Below are 23492 nucleotides of genomic sequence, written 5' to 3'. Positions count from 1 at the left end.
AGCCTCTGTGCTGTCTCAATGTGCAACAGAAAGGGAAAAGCAGCAACAGGAGGAGAGCAAAGGGCTGGAGGGATGCCCAGACTGTGGGGGGCTCTTCTCACTTAGAGACTCTGCAAACAGCCCAGCATAGAGGGGCTCTGGGGATGGAGCCGTGTCCCGCAGGACACCCGGCTGACACAGGGCCAGCTGCAAGGCAGATGCTGGCAGTGCTGCAGGGCTCAGTGCAGTCAGTATCTGCATGGCTGCTGGTCAGCTTTTGCCTACGGGCACAGGAGATTTTGCTTTCTTTGCTTTCTCATAGCAAAAAACGTGGGAAATGGATGCAAAAAAAAAAAAAAAAGGGTGGGAAAGCTGCAGAGAAAATGTGATTTTTTTTAACATCACCAAACAGAGTTGCCCGTTTACAAGTCCATGTCATCTTTCTCATTGTTGTCATATGGTCTTAGGTACACTTTGATATCTGGGACTGCAAAAAAGAAGTGCCCTCACGGGTGTGACTAAGTCTGACTATGGGCAGACTCTGGGCCTGGTTCTCTGCTGTGTTACTCCGGTCTGACACCAGTACATTGCCATGATGACATCATTTGGATTATTTCTGATTTATAGTGATTGAGAAAAATTGGGTTCTGTACAATAATGCAAACAATGAAAGACACAAAGCGAAAATAGTGCCTTGGAGCTGCACTTTCACATTGCACGATATTTTGAGGACTTAATGTTGAAAGCCTTAGCGTGCACAAAAGGAATTTGCTTCATTTCATATATTATACAGTTGTCTGAAAGAAATAGCAAACAGCTCCTCAGCCTGAGCATGCTTTGCACACACTGAATTGTGGAGTTTTCTGTCCATCAGCTTTCTACCAACAGATCTCCACCGAAACTCAGATCGATACCTGCCAGCAAGACTAGTTGCTGGACCCATGACCAAGGCAACACAAACGACCCTTGCAGAGGCCAAATTCTGCTCTCTGTTACATCAATCTGAAGCAATTTTGCTGAAGACAAGGTTATTGAAGCATCCAGTTCTCTGTGAGGGCAGAACAGGTCTATCTGTGCCACTTCCATTCCTTCTCCAGCGAAAAATTTCACATCATCCTAATGCCCCAGAAATTCCCTGGTGGCCAAACACCAGCCTTTTCCTAAGCCCTGGAAATCCACAGTTCAGCCACAATTATACCAAACACTTGGTATATAACACGGCAACTCCTTCAAGTCTGACCCGGAGATACTGAGCTGAGGAGACACTTCCATCATATCTTCAAATGTTGCCATCAGAAACACCATCAAAGGCACCATACACCAAAACAGTGGTGAGCCACAAACCCAGCACGTGCGAGAGATGCTCCACCAGCATTCATCCAGCCTCAGCTCCCCTCTCATAACACCGCTGGGTGAGGCACTTACCGTTCTTCCGCTCCGCGAAGGGTGGTGGCTGGAGCTTGGGGCCATCTCTCACTTCACTGCCAGCCTTTTCCTTGGGTGTCTTTTCTTCTTCATTCCCACTCGGTGCACTTCTGTGGTCGGAGCAATCCTGTTTGATCACACCATTCATCACCGTGCCTGAAGGGAATGGTTCAGATTCTGGCTGCTCCACTTTGAATGATCAGGTAGAGAAGCAGACCCCAAAGTTACCTCTGGAAGAGAAGAGGAGCAGGTAAAGATGAAGTTCCCAACCAGTCCGTGGAACTGTGGACGAAGACTGGCATTTGTGTAACAATCAGACAACAGAGAAATAATTACTCCATCTGTTCTCCTGTGTTGGACACACTGGAGAGGAAGACTTCAGGATTCCCTATTGCCTGCTTGGTTCTGCTCTCCTTGTCTGCTGGGTCTGCATCCTTGGCTACTTTGCTGGAAGAATTTCCACCCATAAGCACAGAATATCTGTGAACAGCCAGGAGTGTTATGAAAAAACACAACCATGGTCACCCAGATGAGAGAGCAATTGAACTGTTAGGAATACAGAACAGGCCTACAAGTGAGAATGATCTTCCTTTATATAAGGCTCTGGTCTGCTGAGAAAAGGGGGTGATGGAAATAATTCCACACAACACAGAATAAGTTAGATGCAGATTCCACACAACACAGAATTACATGATACAGATAGCGAACACCAAATAGCAAACCCCAGCTAGCTTTTACAGCAGCAAGTGTACAAACACCCTGCAAAAACTATTCATTGACATCAAAGCTGTCACTAGCACACATGGTAGAGTTAAAGCCTTTATGAAGAACTCAACCACATTACATAAAAATTGTGTGAGTTTTCGAAGGATGGGAGGAGTTGTTTGTTCTACTCTGAAGTTTATGTGGGGTTTATGGTCAAAATACATCATGAAAAGTCTCAGGAAATTCTGCAAATTCAGGTTGTCCTTCTACAAATGTGTGGGCAAGGAGATGCTTGCCTTGCTGACACTCATATCTCACCAGAAACAGGGACGGGAAGGATTTAGCTCACGTCAAATGTATTTGTGGGATGCAGGCACGTGACCCAAGAGGAGCTGCTGATACTGAGCACAGCAGAAGAAAGCTGCAAGGACCGTTTCAACATCGTGTTGTCTAAAACAAAGCTCCAGATGCTAAGTGAAAGTGAATGCCTGTAAGAATCAGCACCAGCTCCTAATGAGTCCCATCAGGAAAAAGCCGAGGAGAGCTAAAAAAGGTCATTTGTAGAGAACAAGAATAGAAAAGTGCAAGATTGATTCAGTGATAAAATCTGATTTAACACAAAAAAGTTACCAATTTACTGTATAAGGAAGTAAGAATAGTGCACTGTATATGATACCATCTCCTCCACGCTATGTGTGCCAGGACTGCCCCACAGGCCTCTTCCTACCCTGCACTGGCAAGGATTTTGCCATCTTCTTTCTCATCCGCCTCACTGTCTGCCCCCACCTGCCCCATGGCTGTGTCCCACTGGCTGCAGGTGACCTACTCCATCCTCTTCACACTGGGTTTTGTTGCTGGGAGGTTCCATGTAGGGTGTCTATGTGGTGGACAGGGCGAAGGTCGCAAAATGCTTGTGTCACTTTATCACTTTGAAGGTGGAACACAAAACTGTCCCCACGTGCAGGCAGCCTGTGCCCATACCCAACCCTGCTGTCTGGGCTCTGAAACAAAATGCAAACCCACTCTTTATCCAAAACAAGTCCTTAACCACCAGACCCTCCTTTCTCCCACATGCTTTCCATCACTGCCCCCTCCATCCTCTACATCTACTGCCTTTACATCCCTTTCCCCATCTCCTGTGCTCAGGTATCCCTACCAAAGTCTGACATGCTGCCACTACACATAGAAACAGCCCTGCAGCATCCAGACAGGCCAGGGCTGTGTGATGTGCTGCACCTTTGAACTGACAGTTTCAGTTCGAACCTCAGCTCAAACATTTTAGCAGCTCATGGTCTTTTTCTAGTGGTGTGACTGCTGTGCCATGCATGCCCCACTGTGATGGGCAACTGACCCACTGCACATCCACCACTAGTGGCTGCAGGGCTGCAGCCCCACTTTGGCACAAGCAGCCCCTCAGCTCTCTGTTTAACTTGTGACTAACGTGGAACATGCAACAAGTGTTTACATTGCTATTTTAAAACGTACATGTTTTGAACTTTTAGAAGTTGCTGATATGATGCATCTTTGCAGTGGAAACAGCGGGTGATGACAGGACAATCCAGCAAACTGCATCTGCTTACAAAAATGAGACTTTGTTCAACTGAACACTAAATCTTTGATAAATGAGTCAGGGCTTTGGTGACGTACATGTTGAACCAATATGACAGTTTTATATGGATTATGATTATTAATGTTTTTGACAAATCGAGAGCCTGAGCCAGCCAGCCAGTGCTGAAGCTGCGAGACCACCAGCAGAGGCAGGAGGCTCTCAGGAAGGCTTCTTACAGGCTCTGGGTACAATCTTCTTGCACTCAGAGCATATGCAACACTTTAATTTGCAGTGAGTGCACTGGGGTGCCTGAGTCAGGTCATGCTGCGACCCCCAAGACACAGGCATTCACCACACACTCAAGTACCAATGGCTCAATGGTGGGTTTTTTTATCCTGAAGTCAAATTTGGCCTCAAAACATCCCACATTGTTCGCTCACTTCAGCCTCAAGTATTTACAAAGCTTAAGCACACTTTTGAGCCTCAGAGAACATATCTCCCATCAAGCACTGCTGCCAGCACATAAATTGCAAGGCTATACACAGTACAGGCCACTTCCCATCTCTCTCTGACTATAAATATTAAATTCATAAAGCTGGACTGCCATGGTAGCTCATGTGACTTCCTTGGAAGACACTGGAGATCCTCCAAAGCAGATGCCTGGCTTACAAGCCTCCTTGCTTTCTGTCACACAGCACTGTAGCATGGGTGAGGATATGCTTTCCCTGGGACATGGGCCAGGCTGGATGGACTCATCTCCTCACTGGCCAGGTGGGTATGGCCAGGTCATGCCACGCATAGCACCGGGTTACAGCAGTATAGGGTGCTCATGCGTTCCCCTGGAACTGTCACACACTCTGTCCCTAATGCCTGCTGTGACACAGACAGGTTGCATTGGCCCTGCCTGCTGACTGACCACTCTGGGTGCTGCCTTCCCTTCCCTCCATCCCTGCTGCTGCATAACGGAGCAGCATGCCCAGACAAGCTGCCCTTCTCCCCTTACCCTGCTCCCCCATCTCCTGGGCAGCCCGTGCAGTGCCCACACACACCAGGCATGCTTTTGAGTCTGTCCTGCTGGGGGAGATGTAGACTGAGGATTGTGCAGCCCCGGGAGGTCCTGCACTGCCCAGACACTCCACAGCTCAGGCATGAATGTTTCTACGTGGAAGGAGCAGGTTTGGAAACCAGAAATGGAGGCGAGTGCAGCGCAGGTGCATCCCAGGGGAGCGGTGTAGGACCTGGAGCATGGATGAAGGTGCCTTGACCTCCCTTTGGACTTCAGTGTTCCATACCATGCAGCCAGGGTGACTCATGCAGCAGATAGCCCTGCATGGGGGCAGCTTGGCAAGACCAGCTCTGCCTCAACGCTGGCTGTCGGGAGGAAGGCACGGACCCTGCTCCCACCACCCGTCACAGCAAGGAGCTCTGGGTCTGCTGTTTCCTCCAGCCTCCCCTGTCCATCTCTGCAGAGCCCTGACTGTGTCCCTCTGCCACCCGGCAGCCCCCAGCCCACACCAGCAACCACCGAGCAGCCTGAGCCATCACTGTCCTCATCCAGGCTGAGTGCTTGGTGCTGCTCAGGCTTTGCAGAGGTGGAGGGCTTGCTCCACCACACCATGCACCCGCATGCATGTCACTGGGGGCTCTGCAGGATGCTTCGAGTTTGTCACAGCTCCGAGGGAGATGTTTTCCCACAGCAAAACTTCCCATGATTTTTTATAATTTCCCCTGATCCCAAATGGAGATAGGGAGATATTGCAAAATAAAGCAAAGGGAGGAAGGGGAACAGGTCACTCATCATTTCCCATTGGATAATTCTAAAATATTTTAATTTTTTAACGTTTTTAACTTCTTCTTAGAAAAATGAACTAAACCATAGAAATCAAAAAATTATTTTAAGAAGTGGGGGAAAACTTTATCTCCCTGAGAAACAGTTTTGGCTTCAGCAGCTCAGCTTCCAACAAAGAAGTAATTTGTCCGGAAAACTCCTAAACTGAACAATTCCCTGTCCAGGTCGCAGCAAGCTGCTTCCATACCTCAGGTCTCCCCATGTCAAGCAAATACTTGGATCAAGCCTCTTTCTAGCTTTCCAGGAGCGAGCTAAGAGTGAGCATTGCGCCAAGGTGCGCACCAGAAATAAGATCTGCCGCTCTCTGGAGCAAAACAAGACCCTTCCTGAGCCCTGCTCTGGGATCTAACATAGGGACAGACACTTCTTCCTCTGCTCAGCACCACTGTTGTCCTGCAGATACACCTGAGCAACCCAAAAAGACAAGACAAAAAGGAGATGGAAAGTCTCTCTGTCATGTGAAGCATGCAGGGATCCGGGCTTGATCCCAGTGTCTGAGCAGAGGCCTCCAGCACCATCTGAGGCACCCCTGCTTGCCTGAGAGACAGGACGCAGAGCCTACAGCAGCTGGACATGGGCACCTCTACAGGCTTGAGACACCCATGTTAAGGCACCTGGCTCCTGCCTGTAGCCTTCATAGGATTAGGCACAACACCTCGAAATGCACTTTGCTGCTATGCAAATGTCTTAATTTAGAAGTGTCTTAGTGAAATGTTTTAATGAATGACACTACCACAGGGCTGGCTCCTTCTTGGGTACTGAGATGCAGCTTTGATGGTCTGCATGGTTGTTCCCTGCCCAGCACAGACCCGTACATCTAATCTTCACTTTCCACCTTCTCACCTTTTCCCCTCTGCCACCTCCTGCATGCACTGAGATGGGAATGAGCATAGCTTACGCTTCCTCAGATACTGGATCCATCTAAATCCTCCCCTGCTTTCCTGTTTGCTCTCTTAGAGGTTGAAGTGGAAGTAAATACGTTTAGCTCTAATGCATGTGCAGCTCCTCTTAAGCAATCTTGACCCACCATAAAACTTTAAATACCCAAAGAGAAAAACCAGGAGAGAGATGTTCAGAGATGCAGACCAGTCTTATCAAATTCTTCACGTGTTTGTTGTGGTGTGTTTGTATTCCTGGACTTCTGCTTGTAGGAATGTTGCTGATAAAACCATCTCACTGAACATGGACTTTGTGTGTTTTAGCTGATGTTTACAGTGCTCAGACAGTAAAAGTAGCTCTGGATTCCTGTGTGTCCCATGGACATTTGTACTGTCTAGTTACAAATGTTGATCAAACCCTGCTATGTACAAGCTCCAGCAGGAACCCTGCCTGATCCTCCTTAGAGCCATGCATGTTTGGCAAGGCAGAAGACAGCTCTTGCCCCTACACCCAGAACAACAAGTGACCTTTGCTCCTCTGGGACCATCCTGGACCTGCCAGGAAATGCACCACTGCTATTAGCTCATTGTTTTCCTTGCAGATGATGTCCCCACAGATGTCCCCCTCGTGCCTCCTCGGGGATGCAGAAAGCCCCATCCTGTGATGGTGTTGGGCAGCAGCATGGAGCCTGCAGGCTGTTTCCCACAGCTCTGCACATTCCTCCTGTGCCCCAGAGAAGTGAACTGCTCCTCACCACAGCCTCCACGCTAGCTGCAGCTCAGGAGGAGCTCCTGGAAAGGCCAGGAGACTTCCCCAGTGAATGGAAAACAATGCAAGGAAGCCTGCCCCAAGCCTGGATACCCCCTTCATGGACAAGTTCTTCCATGCAACCTCTTGTGCAACGCCTCTGTGGGGCCAGTGCCAAGATGCAGTGAACAGAGCTGTGCAAACATGATGCCGTGAAATCTTCACTCAAGGCAAACTTGCCCAGTGTTTGGTCACATTGTGATCCTCATGCTCAGCAAGGTTTGCCAACTGTTTGCAGCCCCAGGGGGTTTAGGATAGTATCTCCTTCCCAGCCTTCACATTTCCAGCACTGATATCCGCTCCAAGCTGCCCATAGGCTATGGGGCCTGAGACAGCAGCAAAGAGCCCAGTGATGGAAAGTGGCAGCTATCTTCACCCAGGGCCTTCAGCCTGGGGAGGGCGATGGGAGATAGGGACTGCACTTCTCAAGGGAGCATCTCAGTTCTGGCATCAGCCCTGTCTCTCCCCTGTTTTGAAAAGGAGTTATTTCTCCTTCGTTTTTCACAGAATGGAGCTTTAAGTGGTGAAAAGTAGCAGAGGAAGTGGAGATCAGGAAACCAGTTACTGCCCCATATCCTCCTAAGCTCCACCTCTCTGACAGTCCTCTAAGTAGGCTGAAAATGCCTGGGACAAAATCAGACTGACAAATTGTACACTTCTGAAATAACTGATCTTATTGATGTGGACTCACAGTGATCAGATTCACTGGTGCAAATTCTGAACGGGCAGCCTGATCTAGTTCAAGATGTCCCTGCTCATTGCAGGGGGTTGGACTAGATGAGCTTTGGAGGTCCCTTCCAACCCAAACTATTCTGTGATTCTGTGAAATTCCTCAAGAACTGACTCCCTGCTTGTGTACCCATGCCCACGGCTCATCTGCTGGCACCCAAGGGCGCTTCCCAGGACAAGGACTCCTTGTGCCTGAAAAGGCACAGTGATGTAGAGTCTAACATTGTGGCAGAAGGTGTCTCCCTGACACATTCAATGATATAAGGATGTGTCAGGGACATCACCAGGACATCCAAAGAGCTGTCAGCCCTCTTTATCCTCCTCTTTGCAGTGTGCAGAACTGACACTAATGCTGTCTCCTTCCCTTGCTAGGAAATAGCCCATGAACATGGACGTGTCGGGATGCTTGGCGGAGCCTGCAGCATGGATGGGACCTGGGTTGAGCCTGTGGAGACACTTCTGAGTGATGAACTGCATAGAAGAGGCAATGGCAAAGCACTCTTCTTGTTCCATGTCCCAGTTCCTGGCACTGTCCAGGGAAAGATGTCCCTGCAGCCAGCACGCTGCTAACAGGACCCATCACAGTGTGAGTGATGGATGGTGGTGTAAGGGATGGATGGTGGTGATAATGCTGGGGCATGGTACTGTGCTCCAGGCACAGAGTAAACGCTCCAAGGGAAAGGCGGAGAAACAGTCATCCACATAGGGAGAAAGAATGAAAGCTTTGAGAAGAGGAGCAGAGTCTCCTTCCTCCTGTAGAGCCATAGGAGGAAAATTTCACTTCTGGCTATTGAAGACAGAGGATGTGTCTTCATGCTTACATGAGGCGGCCTGAGCACTCCAAACACCTCTTCTGTTACAGAGCTTATTCAGGTCTGGTCATGGCACCACTGAAGGTATGGATGTCAGACACAGGGCTGGTGCTTTGGCATTCCTGCAGACTTATGCCTAATGCTACATGACACAACCCCTGAGGAGACTCCAGCACTATCCTCTAGTGCCTTGTGCTGATCCCCGACTCCTGTGAGCAAGCCCCGTGCCACTAAAACCAGCCTGCTCTCCCATTCACAACCTCTTTCCACGCTGAGAAAGAGATACAAACACCCAGAGGGCCGAAGTACAGTGGATGGAGAAGTAGGGCTAGGACCTACACAGTCATCCACAGCCTCTGCTCTAACCATGGGCTAGTCCAGGGCCAGGCACAGGGGCTGCTAGCCCTCATTACTCAGGCTGCTCTACTACTGCCCTCTGCTACAAGCACTTTGATTTTTGTCGGCTGTGGTTATGGTTCCTGCATTTGGCTTGACATCAGTAGTCCTTAAGGATTGCACTTCACGTGCTACCTAGCATTTGCCACCAGTTCTTAGCCCTGCTCATGCGTCTGGGGCTATTTCCTGGCAAACCAGCCCATTAAAAACACTACCATAATGTTACTGGACAACACATGCAAATAGTTAGATAAAACACCTCCTTATGAATCTGGGCCATGCTTGTAGTTTTTAAAGTAATCTTAAAATAAACTTCAAAATCTTAAAATAAGCGGTAATGTTCTAACTATGCTGAAAAGGCTCAAAAAGCAGATATCAACCTCAAATTTGTTCTTGCTGCTTGCTCTGTTTGCAAAACTGCTTTTAGGTTAATCTTGTGAATTGTCCAGGTCTGACTCATGAGCCCTGTCTGCTGGGGCTGGTGGTGCTTGGATCACACCAGATGATAGATACTGCTGGGACACTGGATGTAGGGTGCTGCACACCCATTCCCAGCAGCCTTGGTGGGCTGGGGGCATGGGAAGGATGAGGGTTTTGGTAGCAGTAGCGCTTATTTCTAAACTACTATTTGATTTGATGGCAGGTGTCCCTGTCCATGGCATGGGGTTGGGACTGGATGAGCTTTAAGGTGCCTTCAACCCAAACCAATCTGGGATTCTATTTGATTTTATTTGTGAACATTTAGCAATTAGCTGTTTCTGCTTGTGACACCTGGACTGTTTAGTAAGGACAAACCGGTTCAAAGGAAATAACATAGAACCCTAGAATGGTTTGTGTTGGAAGGGATCTTAAAGCTCATCCAGCTCCAACCCCCTGCCACGGGCAGGGACACCTTCCACTAGAGCAGGTTGCTCCAAGCCCCTGTGTCCAACCTGGCCTTGAACACTGCCAGGGATGGGGCAGCCACAGCTCCTCTGGGCACTCTGTGCCAGTGCCTCAGCACCCTCACAGGGAACAACTTCTTCCTTATATCTAACCTGAATCTCCCCTGTTTAAGTTTGAATCCATTGCCCCTTGTCCCATCCCTACAATCCCTGGGGAAGAGCCCCTCTCTGGCATACATTGGTTTCAGAATCTGGTTTAAATACAGCCCCAACCAAAACTCATGTTTTTCAACTTTTCCAGTGAAATGGGAATTCCTGGTCTCTGGAAGTGCCCGCTGGTACTTAACATTACCAGTATCACTGTTACCATTAACACTGACACTGCTTCTACTACTAAGTCATGGCTCTGACAGCTACATGATGAGCAGGTTTTTCATTTCAACTAAGTGTGGAGGGTTCCTGAGGCCAGGCCCTAGAGCAGGCTTGCCCGTCCTACTCAGTTTCTTGAGCTCTTGGGCTCAAGTGTCCACAACATCCAGGTTGAGTTTTCTCATAGCATTGCATTGGATTCAGGATTAAAAACCTTACTGACATGGAAAGCTGTCCTTGACTCAGCAACTGGAGTCTTCCACTAGAAAAGTGGTTCTGTTGCAAGGCTGGCCCTGCAGCACCAAAACAAGACACTAGTTGAGGTTCCTCAGCCCACATAGTTCCATAGCTCAGTGCTGGGCAGCTTCTATCTCAGACCTAGATCTGCTTGTCCTCCTCACATGACATTACACAGTGTGGATGAACTTTGCACTGAGTGTGCAATATGCCCACATCCCAGGGTCGCTCCCCTCCAGCACATCTCCTAATGGCCAGTGGAGCCCAGCTCCCAGCTCAGGTTCTTCTGCAGCCAGGTCTAGCTGTGATTGGCCACCCCCGAGAGGCTCTCCCAGTGACACTTGCACCCCTACCAGCAGCTTCCTCCCCACATTTCTGCAAGCAAGCATTGTCTTGTCTTGTGGAAGGTCATTTGAATGTCTTTGGTTATCGCTGCATCGTTTAACTGTGCCCTAACATTGCGGCATTTGCGGTTATGTCTGATCTTTGTCTCTCTCATTTTGTTACATTTTAGAAATGTAATAAACACAATCTTTCTGAAAGAAAGAAAACATGGCAGAGATTTGAAATGGAAAATGAGTGCAGACTGGAGCCATGCCTCTTTGTTAGAGGCCAAAAGGAGGGGAAGCAACAAACCCCACAATGACAAACACTATTAATGAAGCGATGAAGGCGGCTCTCAAACAGGAGTGCAGCTGGAGGCAGAGCCAGCTCGCTGGTCCCTTTGCCCGGCGCGGGGGCCTCGCCAGCTGGAGTTGGCAGAGGGAGCGTTCAGTGGGTGGGAAAGGCCACAGGCTGACCTAGCAGGGCTTTGGGAAAGGTCCCAGACTGCTGGCAGAGGACTTGTGCCCAGGGGGCGTGTTCCCATATACCAACCTGAGCCAGACTCTGGGGTGGGCATAGGCACCGGGTGCATCATGCCCTGTGCGTTGCCTCTCTAGCCCCATGGCTCTGGGTCTGAGTGCTAAGTACCCATCTGGTGGCAGGGGTCATGTCCAACTCCACGTTTCAGCTTGGTGACCTGAAGCTTCTCTGCCTTCTTCAACCATTCAGCCACTAAAGGCAGTACACACAGGGCATCTGCTCACCTCTGTAGACCTTGTCATCCCTTGCTCCAAGTCTAGTAAAAATACAGGACATGTTTGTCCAGGCCTCTGTCTCTTGTGCCTTCAAGTGTTGGCACAGGCAGAGGCTGGAACACTGTCTGTCTGCTGCACAGAGGGCAGCCGGGCCCTGGTCTATCCAACTGAATCATCTGGGCTTCAGGGTGCATCCTCTGCAAGCCACTGTCACTGCATGAAGTAACAGAGCTGCCCAGTAAGAGCTTCTAATATTAACCCCACATAGGGATTCCAGTGCGTAGCCTGTCTTCTTGTGCTGAGCCCTGCAGACTTCTGCAGGGCAGTCTGTGAACTTTCAAATCACAGACACTGTGACTGGAAACCAAGAGTGGTGCTGCCACAAGCTGGAAGTGGCTATAGGGCTTGTGAAAAAGGCTCTGCTTCATCTCTTTCTTCTACAGGTTTCAAGCACTCTTTGCCTCCTTGCTGCTAGATCTAGCGTAGCCAAGACTGAGATGTTCTTCAGTCTCCTGCTGGACTTCCTCAGTGCTGTATGGCCCAAAGGACCAGGCCATGCGGTCAGAGCCAGCCCACTATTAACAAGGATGACACCCCTTTCAGTTCCTCTCTAGCTTGGTAAATAGCCTTTACAAATGGGAACTCTCCTCAAGCAAGAGATGTATCCCATGGAGACACAGGTTTCCATTTTGGATGAAGATGATTGCATGATGGTCCCAAGCTTGAGAGCACCCTGAGGTGGGTCACTCATTCACTATCCCATAGCAGCTTTTTCCTTTATAGTGAGCAGGTGAACTGTTCATGGGCTGAAGAAAGGACATACACTATGTCCTGCAGGAAATCCCAGTATCTACAGGAGAGACATCATAGGATATTCATGATTCATACTCCTTTCTCTATAGAAGGCAGAACTAGGGGTCAGCATCCGTCTTTGGGTCTGATCCCCTACAATGGTCTCAGTTACCAAAGTAGCCAAAGATCTACCCATTCTCCCTGCCCCACAGGACTTGTAAAAGTGAAGCTCTTTCATCACATGAAGGAAGGTAGAAAAACACAGAGGGACCAGACAGCCCAGCTGAGGGCAAAATGCTGTGTGGCTCCCATCCCAATACACATATTACTGTGAGCAAGATACCTCATGCAGGCACACAGGAGGGCTCTGACACTAGAGAAGCGGTGCACCAGGTCCGGATCTCCCCTCTAGTCAAAATGCTATGAAAGAAAGCAAGCTCCTTTCTGCATCCCAAAAGCCAAGGCTGCATCAGGGTGAAAGAAAACTTGTGGTTCCTTCAGACAACTAGTTAAAGCTCTGTAGCATGAAGATAATAAACCATCATGCAATAAGGAATATCAAGAACTGAAGAACCCCTCTCTTTTCAGCTGTCTTCCAGAGATACTAGCAAGTGAAACATTCAAGGCTATTATCCCATAGCTTAATTTTTCACTCTAGGATCATTCCTGTCGTGTCATAAAATCCCTTCCATTAACTTATCAAGCTCCATCTAGAAACAACATCGGCTCCTTGCCCCTACTTTCCGGTTTGGAAGGCTGCTCAAGAACGTCATTCTTCTACTGGCTAGAAATTTTAATATATCCTCCAGTCTAAATTTATCTGCAAAATCACCAACACTCAAAGCACGAGGCCTGTGACCAAAAAGGGCCATGTTTAGGTAAGGACAGGTGGGGTTATTGTAAGAAGCAAGGCTTGGCATTATCTGGAACTCCACGTCCAGTTGCCAGTCTCATCACTGGTCCCTCTTATTTCAGTGACTATGACCCACAACTCCCTGGAACACCTGAGAAATCAGTTCCCTGCCTGTGTGGGAAAGGATCAGTAAAGCTGCACAGGAATTACAGAATTCTTTCACCATGGATAATGTCGATGCCAGAAAAAGAAAATAATTATTATCCCACAGTTATGCAAGGATACGTGCCCAGTATTTCCATGAAGAATCCAAATTCCAGTTGTAATAGACTTCATGGAGGAGCTGAGCCTGGCTTGGAAAGGACACAAACATAGCTACAAGACAAGTTATGCAGTGAAGTGTCTCCATTAATGGTTTTGTCTGTGTCCTGGCAAGTAAGATCCTTTGAGATCTAATGGTGTCTAGGGATAAGAAAGGACATCTCCCCAGTCCTGTCAAATACCCTAGAAAGATCACCAACATGGCTCCCCCTGAGGTAACAGTATTACATCAATGGATCCCCATCCCCAAGCCACAGCTCACATGAACAGATTTAAGCCTTCCCTAACCACAGAAAAATGGGTCGCCAGCACCAAGCACAACAGCAGGTATAACCTGGTTCAGCAAGGTAGGCGACTACCAGAATGGGTGGCTCAAAGCTCAAAACCTGGCACCACTGCTGGACATGCTGATGGAATAGTAATGAAGAATTAGAAGGCAGATGGTACAGGGGACACCTCCAAATGGCTTTAGCAGTGCCTTATGCCTTGAGTGTTCTAAAGCTACTTATTGCAAGGTACCTGGATAAAGGTGACTGGAGTGATCTTGAATTGTCAGGACATTTCTAACAACTCTTCTCACTGAATGCTGCTAAAGAGCTTTTATAGAATACGAGTGTTTAGAAATAATGAGCAACCCATAGGTTTGTTTTAATGAAGGCAAAAGGTAAGAAGTTGTGCTAGGGCTCGTGCTGGTCAACATAATGATCTAGATAAAGAGAGAAATTTTCCTTGTAATGCCCAATTACTCAGTGCCATGAAAAAAAATGTGACATGTAAAGCTATACAAGGATATCCTGATACTGAGTGGCTGAGGGATAAAAAGGCAAATGCAAAGTAATATCCCTGGGGAAAAATAATCCACAGAGAAGATCAACAGGGATGACCTAGAGAGAGGTGAAATGGGCTGGAACTCTTAGCTTGGAAGATGAAGACTGAGGCAAGAGACCTCAGGCTGGAGGACTATCCAGTCAGGAGTGGCCCAAACAGCATCGATAGGAAGTGGTTGTTCTTTTCAGGAACTAGGGAGAATCAATGATGTGCTCAAGCATCAGGTTTAAAAAAGACAAAGGGAGGAATTTTCTCACCCACTTCATAAACTGTGGAACTCTGCTGCAGGATGCTGAAGAGGCCAAAGGGTTGGATGGGTTCAAAAGACGCTTTGATACATTCATGCATGGATGTATCATCACGATATATTATCACGAGATATTAAACACAGAGTTTTGTTAGAAAACAAACTCAAAGTGAGATGGGTCCTTGAGCATCAGTGCTCTCCTCTAGCCATGTCCACATGGTTGGAGACCAGACACTCAACTAGACTGACCTGTCTTTTGACCCTCAATAAAGCCATTCTTATGCTGTCTGTCTTCACAAGTGAACATGCCTACCAAAATGCCTTCACAGTGACTGCCTATCAAATCTGGTTTGTGGCACAGTGCAGCGCAGGCAGGGAGGAGAAACACGTGTGGCTCAGGAAAGGATGGAGATTTGTGGCAAAGGCTCTTGAGGCCTGGCTGAGACTCAATGCGCCCAGCGCAGCGAATGCTCCAAGGCTGTGAGGAGCCCTGTGGCCCCACCACATGCCCCTGCTGCCAAGGGACATTCCTCAGAGCTACTTGCTAAATAATGGAATCTAAATTTCCGCCTTTTTGTGGCAAAGTTAAAAAAAAACATAAAAATTAACCCAATTATATCCTCGTCTAAACAAAGGGCGGCTGGGGCTGCCAATTTCACAATTATCCCAATGCTTCTTAATATGACACAGATAAATATTTTCCAATTACCTAATGGAACAAGGCTGCCCTGGGGGAAATGGAGAACAATATATTACAGGGGCCAGGGACCCAGGAGATCCAGGATTTACACTCCACTTCTCCTGCTGCAATCCACACATGGCAGGGGAGGGATGCAGCAGGGTGAGAGCTCATCCTCGCCCAGCCCCTAGTGCTGCAGGTGGGACTGTTCTCCCAGCAGTACACAGGGAGTGGTCAGCAAGGGGGGCATGGAGCTGAGCTGCTCCCCCTCAAAATCCTCAGAAGTCTCACACAGGAGCTATTTTTCAGATGAAAATATACTACTGTTTCACCAGGTGTGGTAGTGCTGGGGTAGTAGAGTAGGTGCTTCTCACCCTGGGTATCGGCTACAAAGCTCTGCTCATCCCAGGAGTTGACTGGGAGCTTTATTCCCATGCACAGTAGGTCTGCAGAGTCTCAGAAGCACAGAATCACAGACTGGTTTGGGTTGGAAAAGACCTTAAGATCATTCAGCTCCAACCCCCTGCCGCAGGCAGAGACACCTTACACCACACCATGTCAGCCAAGGCTCTGTCCAGCCTGGCCTCGAAATGTCTCTTTATCACAATGAACACACAAGCTTTGGAAATTTTGCATTGGAGAAAGATGCTGCTCTCGCTGGGGAGACCTGAGAGCCCAAAGCTTCTTCTGGGGGTGGCTGAAGGACCTGAGTATGTGAAGACGTGTGGGCAGGCTGAGCCCTGGGGAGAGGAGCAGAGCCCATGTACTGAGCGGGGCCCACTGCCTTGTGCTGCACCAGGAGTGCTGAGGCCCTTCTCCTCCCTCCTACCCTTTTGCCTGCCCAAAGGGGCTCAAGGACCTACCTGCATCCTCCAGCTTTGTGTCTCGTTAACCCCAAACCTCTTATCTCACATTCCAGGGAGCCGAGGTGCTAAGTGCTATAACCATTAGTACTACAGCACAGGGGAGGACATGGACATTGGTTACCTTAGAAACTCAGAGGGGTAATTTTCTGATTGATACCAGATCCAGAACCAATGCTTTAAAATTACATTCAGACTTGTTGTTTTGGTAGAGTAACCAAAAGCACATGCCGGATGGAGCAGCCAACGAGCAGTGTAAGGACTCCCCATGGATACACACAGCCCAGCACACTGAAACAACCAGCCCAAGGAAGGATTTTCTTGCTACCTCAAGCACCTTGCCATGTTCTGCCTCCTGCAGACTGGCTCCATCCTCCCCACTCTTTCAGGGTCTATTTGTCCATTCAGACTGACCCCATGGCAGAGCACATCTTGCATCCTCCTGATGCTCTGCAGGCCTTTCCTCCCCTGGCTTGGGCGAGTTTGGTCTCCCATGAACTCCTGGGCAGATGAAGCTTTGTGAGGATAAGTGGTGCTCCTCAGCTGAGGGCTCCAGGGACAAGCTGGAGCGATGCAGAGGACACCAGGGTATACTCAGTACTCAGTAGCTGCCAGGCCACCCGTTTAATCCCCTGGGTCATTTCAGCTCTTCCCTGGCATCAGTGAGCTGCTTTTCACAGGTACACTGAGCACCAGCACTGTACCATGTGCAGGATGGGTGCATGGTCAGTTTGCAAGGGGAAGTCCTGCAAAGCAGCTCCATGTACCATTTTTGCTGCCAGCAGCTCCAGTGAACGCACATGGCTCACCCCGCTCCCTGTGCAGCTGAACCCCTCCACAGGATAATCCACCATCCCAAACCACTCTATGCCAGCCATGTGCTACCTCAGAGCACCCACAAGCTCTTCCAAGCATATGGGGAGCTGGTGAGCCAGGCAAAAGAAGGCACAACCCATTCCCAAATGTCCCTGACATCTTCCTGTCCAACCTGATCCTTTTCTGGGAGAGTCCGCATGACACCTCATGGCAAAGCCAGGCTGGTTACAGATGGACTTTTCCCATGTCCTAGCCTCACCCACCTCCAGTCTGCAGAGGCTTTGTCTGCTGTACTGAGACTCATGTCCTTGGCAGAAGTACAAAGAAAATCTGAGGGCAATCTGGGATCAGTGGGCACTGCCCTGGAGGATTCTTTTGTGTTGGTAAGTACCAGTCTTGTTAGTAGAATCACACAATCATAGAATCATCTAGGTTGGAAAAGACCTTTAGGAGCATCAAGTCCAACTGTTCCTCAGCACTGCCAAGGCCACCACTAACCCATGGCACTGAGGGCCTCGGCTACACTGTGTGTGAACACTTCCAGGGACAGTAACTCTAGCACTGCCCTGGGCGGCCTGTTCCAATGCCTTAACACCCTTTGGGGAAGGAATTGTTCCTCATCTCCACCTAAACCTCCCCTGGAGCACCTTTAGGCCATTTCGTCTTGCCCTACCAAGTACCTCGCAAGAATCATGCATGTCCTGCTCAGGTCAAGTTTCTCCCCTGCCAGAATAGAAACTAGGGTCAAACACAGAGAACAGAGGAGAGGGGTACACAGGGGTGACAGCAGGCCCGTGAGCAGGGCTGAGAGTGCCACATGCTCCTCTGCAACATCACAAATCCTTCTGAAACAGAACCTGTGATGCACCTTTGAAGTCCCCAATCTCTAGTCTTTGTTATCTTGAGTTTCTCTAAGCTGATCGCTTGTCTTAGGCAAGATTTGCACGTGACAAGTATATTAGCAGCATGCTGCAGAGTGAATCAGAGAAAGACCGTGCACTGGGAGAAGCATGATGCTAGTGCTGCATTAGGAGCATGAAGAGTCAAGTGAAGAAAGAAGGCAGTAAAGAGATGAATGCATCCCTCTGGTCACCAGGTCGTGCAGTCCTTCAGCTGAAGAAGAAGCTGAAGACACTCTTTCTTAACGCAGACTGCACCTCTGCTTCCAAAGATGCTCCCCTGTACTGCTGCCATCTGCTCCTGGCAGGTCTGTCTCCACAAGGTAGAACTACTTGTGCTGGTGCAGGAACCACCATCCTTCCCTCTCTGACACAAGCAGCCTTTATGCCACCACAACCTGGTTTCAAACCGGAGCCAGGGACAGATAGTGAGGGATGAGCCTGGTTCTGCTCAGTGGAAACTCCATTGATTACTTGGTGCGGTACCTTCCCGACATCATGAACACCTCAGCCCCGGGGGAAAATCTGGGTTCTATCAGCTCTTATAAGCAAGTGTTTCGAAAGGTTTACAGAAAAGTAAAGTAAACAGAGCTCTGAGTAACAAAAGAGCCCCGTTTATGCATTCTTTGATTCACTGTAAAGGATGGTGTAAACTGACTTTTTAACCAAGCATTAGGCAAGATTTGGGCCCCCGCCATTATATAATAAACAGTGACATGGCTATATTAAAATATTTACTTAATGCACTGAAGTGACTTATAGTATGAGTGGCTACTCAATAGGATGGCCTAAGTGTTAAGGCGTCAGGTGCCATCGCCTGTATAAATATTCTGTGTGCACTTGTTTATAGGAAAACCCCATCTGGATTTGGCTAAAACAGCAGACACCCTGCTGACCCCAGTTTTTGCTATTGGAAAATATAACACAAGTGTTCACTCATCTAGAATAACAGCAGCAGTTAAGTGCCATCTGACAGACAGAAGGGTATTGGCTTTTCTCAATAGACAGCAGGCTTGGTGCTGTGAAGGGTTTCACAGCAGCAGCTCCCCAAGATTTACAGCATCCTGTGGACCAGAAGCAAAAGGCTCTGCCCCCCTGCTCGGAGCCTTTAGCAGACAGGAGACATCAGGATGCCTGGGAACATGCGAAAAGACTGAGACACCCCAAATCTGCTGAAACACAGAGGTGGGCTGTGCCACCCTGTGAGAAGAGAGGATGTCAGGTCACCTCTCCACCCATCTGGCTGTTCTGAGATGTTAAGCAGCTTCTGTCCATCTGTGATGTCCACACAGCTGTATGCACCCAATGGAAGAAGAGTCTGGGCTCAAGTAAAGTGCATGAGGGAGCAGCAGTATGCGTGTAGCATGCTGCCGCCTCCTGAGCTGGCAGCGGGACAAGGGAGCCTGGGAATTCCTGACAGGAGTTCTCTTGGGTCCTTGATGGCAGGCAAGCACAGCTCATCTCCCCACACAAGGCCCTCACCCAGGCAGGCACCGTTTGTCTCCAAGGATAAGTTGCTGTTCTTCCCACACTGCACGATGCTACACTTGACATGTACACAGGCAGATCCAGATGCCTGCTCATCTGTGAACCAGTTTCTGCACCTAATTCAATCCAAGTTCAGCTGTTTTTGAAGTGAGTGACATAAATTACATCGGCCTTCCAAGTAAGACCTGCCCCAACAACACCAGTGTTCCTCTCCTTCACAGAAAACACCATCCCTGACAAAGGCAAGAAATGCATCTTGGTTTTTCACAGATATATTTTTTTCTCCCAGCCAACCAACAGTCTAACAACAGATTGGCATCTTTCTCCTATTTATTTTCAAAACATAGGCTCAGCTTAGAGGAGGTGTGGAGCCGTGCAGGGAGAAGGAAGAGAATGGCCTGTCCTAGGTTACCCAGTTTGAATGAGGGGCTATGACAGTGTCCAGTGTTCCCACCACAACATGGGCCAGAGCAGAGAGGAAAACAACTGCTGATTATCTTGACTTCAGTGCCTATGACTGTCAGTGATGAAACCACCGTGTCCACTTTGGCTCCAGGAGGTTTAAGCACTGGTGGGAGACAGGGGAAAGAGAGTGTAGATGCACTTGTCAGACACAGCACAGGGCAGCCCTTCCACTCATGCCCGAGAGGATTACCTGCGGTAGTGGCTATTCCAGTGAAGATTTCCCTTCATTCTTGTGCAGCCACAGGTGTGTTGGTAGGAAGGATCTCTGGAGACCTCAAAGCCAAACTTGTGCTCAAAGTAGGACTAATGACAACATGAAATCAGGTCACAGCTTTGTATAGCTGAGTCTTGAACACCCCTGATGATGGAGACACCACGTAGGAAGTCAATTCAGACTGGCTCCTGCTTTCAATGCCGTTGGGGGATCCTCTGTTCTCAAGGGCTCCAAAGCCCTCAGGTCTTCAGCCCTCCACATGTCCTTTCCTGACTGCTCCCAAATGGGGCACACTGATGGCTGGGGTGCTCGGTTCTCCCCAACTCTTGGGTGAAAGGCTCTCTCCATGTGGGCTTTCTTCCTGCAGGCAGATGTGAAGGTGCCAGACAGATGGCATTTCAGATTGCCAAACAAAAGCTGGTAAAAGAAGGATACTTTTCCATTGGAAATGATTCCAAAGGAAAACGTATGAGTGTCAGCAGAGCCCTGCGTGCCTTGGAGGCTCCGCTGGCTGTGGGCAGTGATCCGGGAGCTCTCCTGCCCTTGGCCAGCCCTGCTGAAAGAACCAACCGCTCCCTGAGGGCTCTGCATCCTGCTTGTGGCTGTGAGGAATCCCCATCCTGTTGGTACAGACCTGCCATGAGCCACATGTCTCACCGTGCCACCTCCTGAGTGAGCCCACCACCAGCCCAGGGCTCTGTGCATGCTTCTCCAGCTGCTCTAAACCAGTCCAAATCCTGCCCTGCTCTGAACTCACTCTTCTTCCCAGCCTGCGATCAGTCACCGAAGCAGAAAACACCCTCTGCTCCATCTCTCTGCTAATTCATGGGCATCTTCAGGGGTATCCCACTGAGGACAGACCCTGGTTTCTCATTCACCACAGCCCTTCAGACAGAAGCCAAATGACCAGCAAGCATGCTTGCTGCCTCATTCTGCACCCAGACTTTAGCAGTTCCACCCCAGACCATCTCCTATCTGCATGTGCACAAGGATATGGAAAATGCATGCAGCATTCAGTTATTTGTCAGCTATTCCTACTCCCTGCCTGCAATACATACGTTGGCACAAAGAAAAAGAGGTATTCCAGCATTATATCTTTCCATGTCAGCTGGCTGCTACACCTCATCATGTCCTAGTCTAGATGTCTGCAAACAGCACAGGGTTTGATTATTTGTTCCAGCATTTCACAGTATAATTGGCATAATGTGGATTATCCCCTATAACTGGATCCCTTTTTCTCCCTGCCTGAGGACAGACACAGTCTTGTCCCTGCCCTTGTTCTCAGGGAGAGCTGCCAGTTGTGAGATGGCTTCAATTCCCCAAATGATCTAGAGAAATGCAGCAGAATTTCAGCAGGTCCAGCTGAGGTGAAAATAAATGGATTTCACTTATGGAAGCACTCTCGAAATGATTTCTTATTCCATCCACATTTCTCCCCCTTTGTAGCTAGTTAATTGCATTAATCACTTCATTGAAGTTAATGACTCCACGAACAGCTGAAGCAGAGAAAGCATTGAATTCTTCAACCCCACCATTTCATCTATTAACTTTCCCTCTGCAGTGATCACAGGGTTCCCTTTCTTTGACCTTCCTTGGACTACCTAGTGTCCTGCGTCCAGCTCTGGTGCAACAACACAAGAGGGATTTGGAGCTGTTGGGGCGAGGCCAGAGAAGGCCACGGAGCTGCTGCTAGGGCTGGAGCAGCTCTGCTCTGGAGCCAGGCTGAGAGAGCTGGGCTGGGGCAGCCTGGAGAAGAGAAGGCTCCTGAAGGGGAGACCTTAGAGCAGCTCCAGTGCCTAAAGGGGCTCCAGGAAACCTGGAGAGGGGCTTTGGGCAAGGGCCTGTAGGGACAGGCCAAGGGGAATGGCTTTAACCTGCCAGAGGGGAGATGGAGATGAGCTCTGAGGCAGAAGCTCTTCCCTGTGAGGGTGCTGAGGCGCTGGCACAGGGTGCCCAGAGAAGCTGTGGCTGCCCCATCCCTGGCAGTGTTCAAGGCCAGGTTGGACACAGGGGCTTGGAGCAACCTGCTCTAGTGGAAGGTGTCCCTGCCCGTGTCAGGGGTTGGAACTGGATGAGCTTTAAGGTCCCTTCAACACAAACCATTCTAGGGTTCTATGACTACCAGCTCAGAACCATTTTTAACTAGGAGGAAACTGCAGTCGGGCAGCTGTGTTCTACCTGAAGAAAGCAGAGAACTTCCCCTGGGAAAACCCCACCATCAGGCGTACAAGGTGTGGGAGAGACCACAGTGATGGATGTGGTCCTGTCCACCCACCTCTCCCTGTGTTGGTCTCACATTGCCATACGTCTGCCCCAAGGTCCAGGTGCTGCTCCTGTGGCTCTGCTCACCCTCACCGGATTGCAAAGGGCTGGAAGTTGTAAAAGGCTCCCCGAATCTTGAGCCTGCAACTCTTCCAGGTTTGTTTTTCCCTTTCCACCCCCCACCACTATCCCCTTTTCCTGTCTTCGAGCCTGTAATTATATGACAACCCGGGAATTGTAATTACAATCCAACTCCCATGTCCTGTCAGACAACATTTAGCAGAGCAAACCTGGCTGCAGAGCACTGGCACAGCGGCTGCACGCGCACACCGTGTGTTGCACTATCTTTACGAGTAGGATAGTTTAGTCTAGTACCCTTTCTGTTGAATAACACCATCGGAAGAGGGGCAAGGAGAGAAATGACAGCAACCTCACCTTGTGCTGGGGTTGTGAATTGATGAGATGGCAGCTGAACTTCTGTGCAGGAAGGATGGGGTATGTCAGCCCCCTGCATGCTGCAGGAGAGCAGACATAAATCCTCAGGCACATGCTCACAAGAACATGTTTCCTGTGGCTGCTACAGCAGTTAATAGGAGGATGTGGAGGGTTTCTCAGCTGGCTGTGCAACCAGCAGAGCGAGATAGCCACTGAAGAAGGGGCAAAGATGTCCTGCATTGAGACAGGAGCAATGCAGGCAACCACCTTTTCCAGGGAGCTTCCCTACATCTGAGCTGTGAACCAGCTTCCCAGACAGCTCCTCAGGACTCCTGATCACCCTGCCTTCCCCCAGCACCTCCTCCTGCCTCAGGCATCAGGGCTGGAGTGTTCCCTGGCTGCCTCCAGGCACAGAGAAATGCTCCTGGGTCATGCAGCTGGTGCAGATTATACGATGGCAAGACTTTCTTATCCTCTTCACATCACCATCATAGCTGCATGGACTGGCACAGCCAGGCTTTCACTCCAGGAAGCATCTGATTGCCTGATGAGCACTGGGCCCTTCTATCCTTTGGGAATAACAGAAATCAAGAGCATCTGCTGCCTGCTGGGACCTAAATTCACCAGCTAA

At 49.3% G+C, this 23492-nt stretch overlaps 1 protein-coding gene across 1 annotated transcript in view; it reads right to left on the bottom strand.

Annotated features, from left to right (window-relative positions):
• Positions 1 to 23492, bottom strand: part of MYOCD (myocardin) — a 238849-nt gene that overhangs the window by 102787 nt on the left and 112570 nt on the right. The window contains exon 2 of the mRNA XM_030506163.1: positions 1405 to 1634. Coding sequence (XP_030362023.1) covers positions 1405 to 1552 — 148 coding nt within the window. The 5' untranslated portion in view covers positions 1553 to 1634. The remainder of the gene's footprint in view (positions 1 to 1404; positions 1635 to 23492) is intronic.

This window comes from Strigops habroptila, chromosome 14, assembly GCF_004027225.2.
Source record: "Strigops habroptila isolate Jane chromosome 14, bStrHab1.2.pri, whole genome shotgun sequence".
NCBI lineage: Eukaryota > Metazoa > Chordata > Aves > Psittaciformes > Psittacidae > Strigops > Strigops habroptila.
This window is presented reverse-complemented; position numbering and strand designations above follow the sequence as displayed.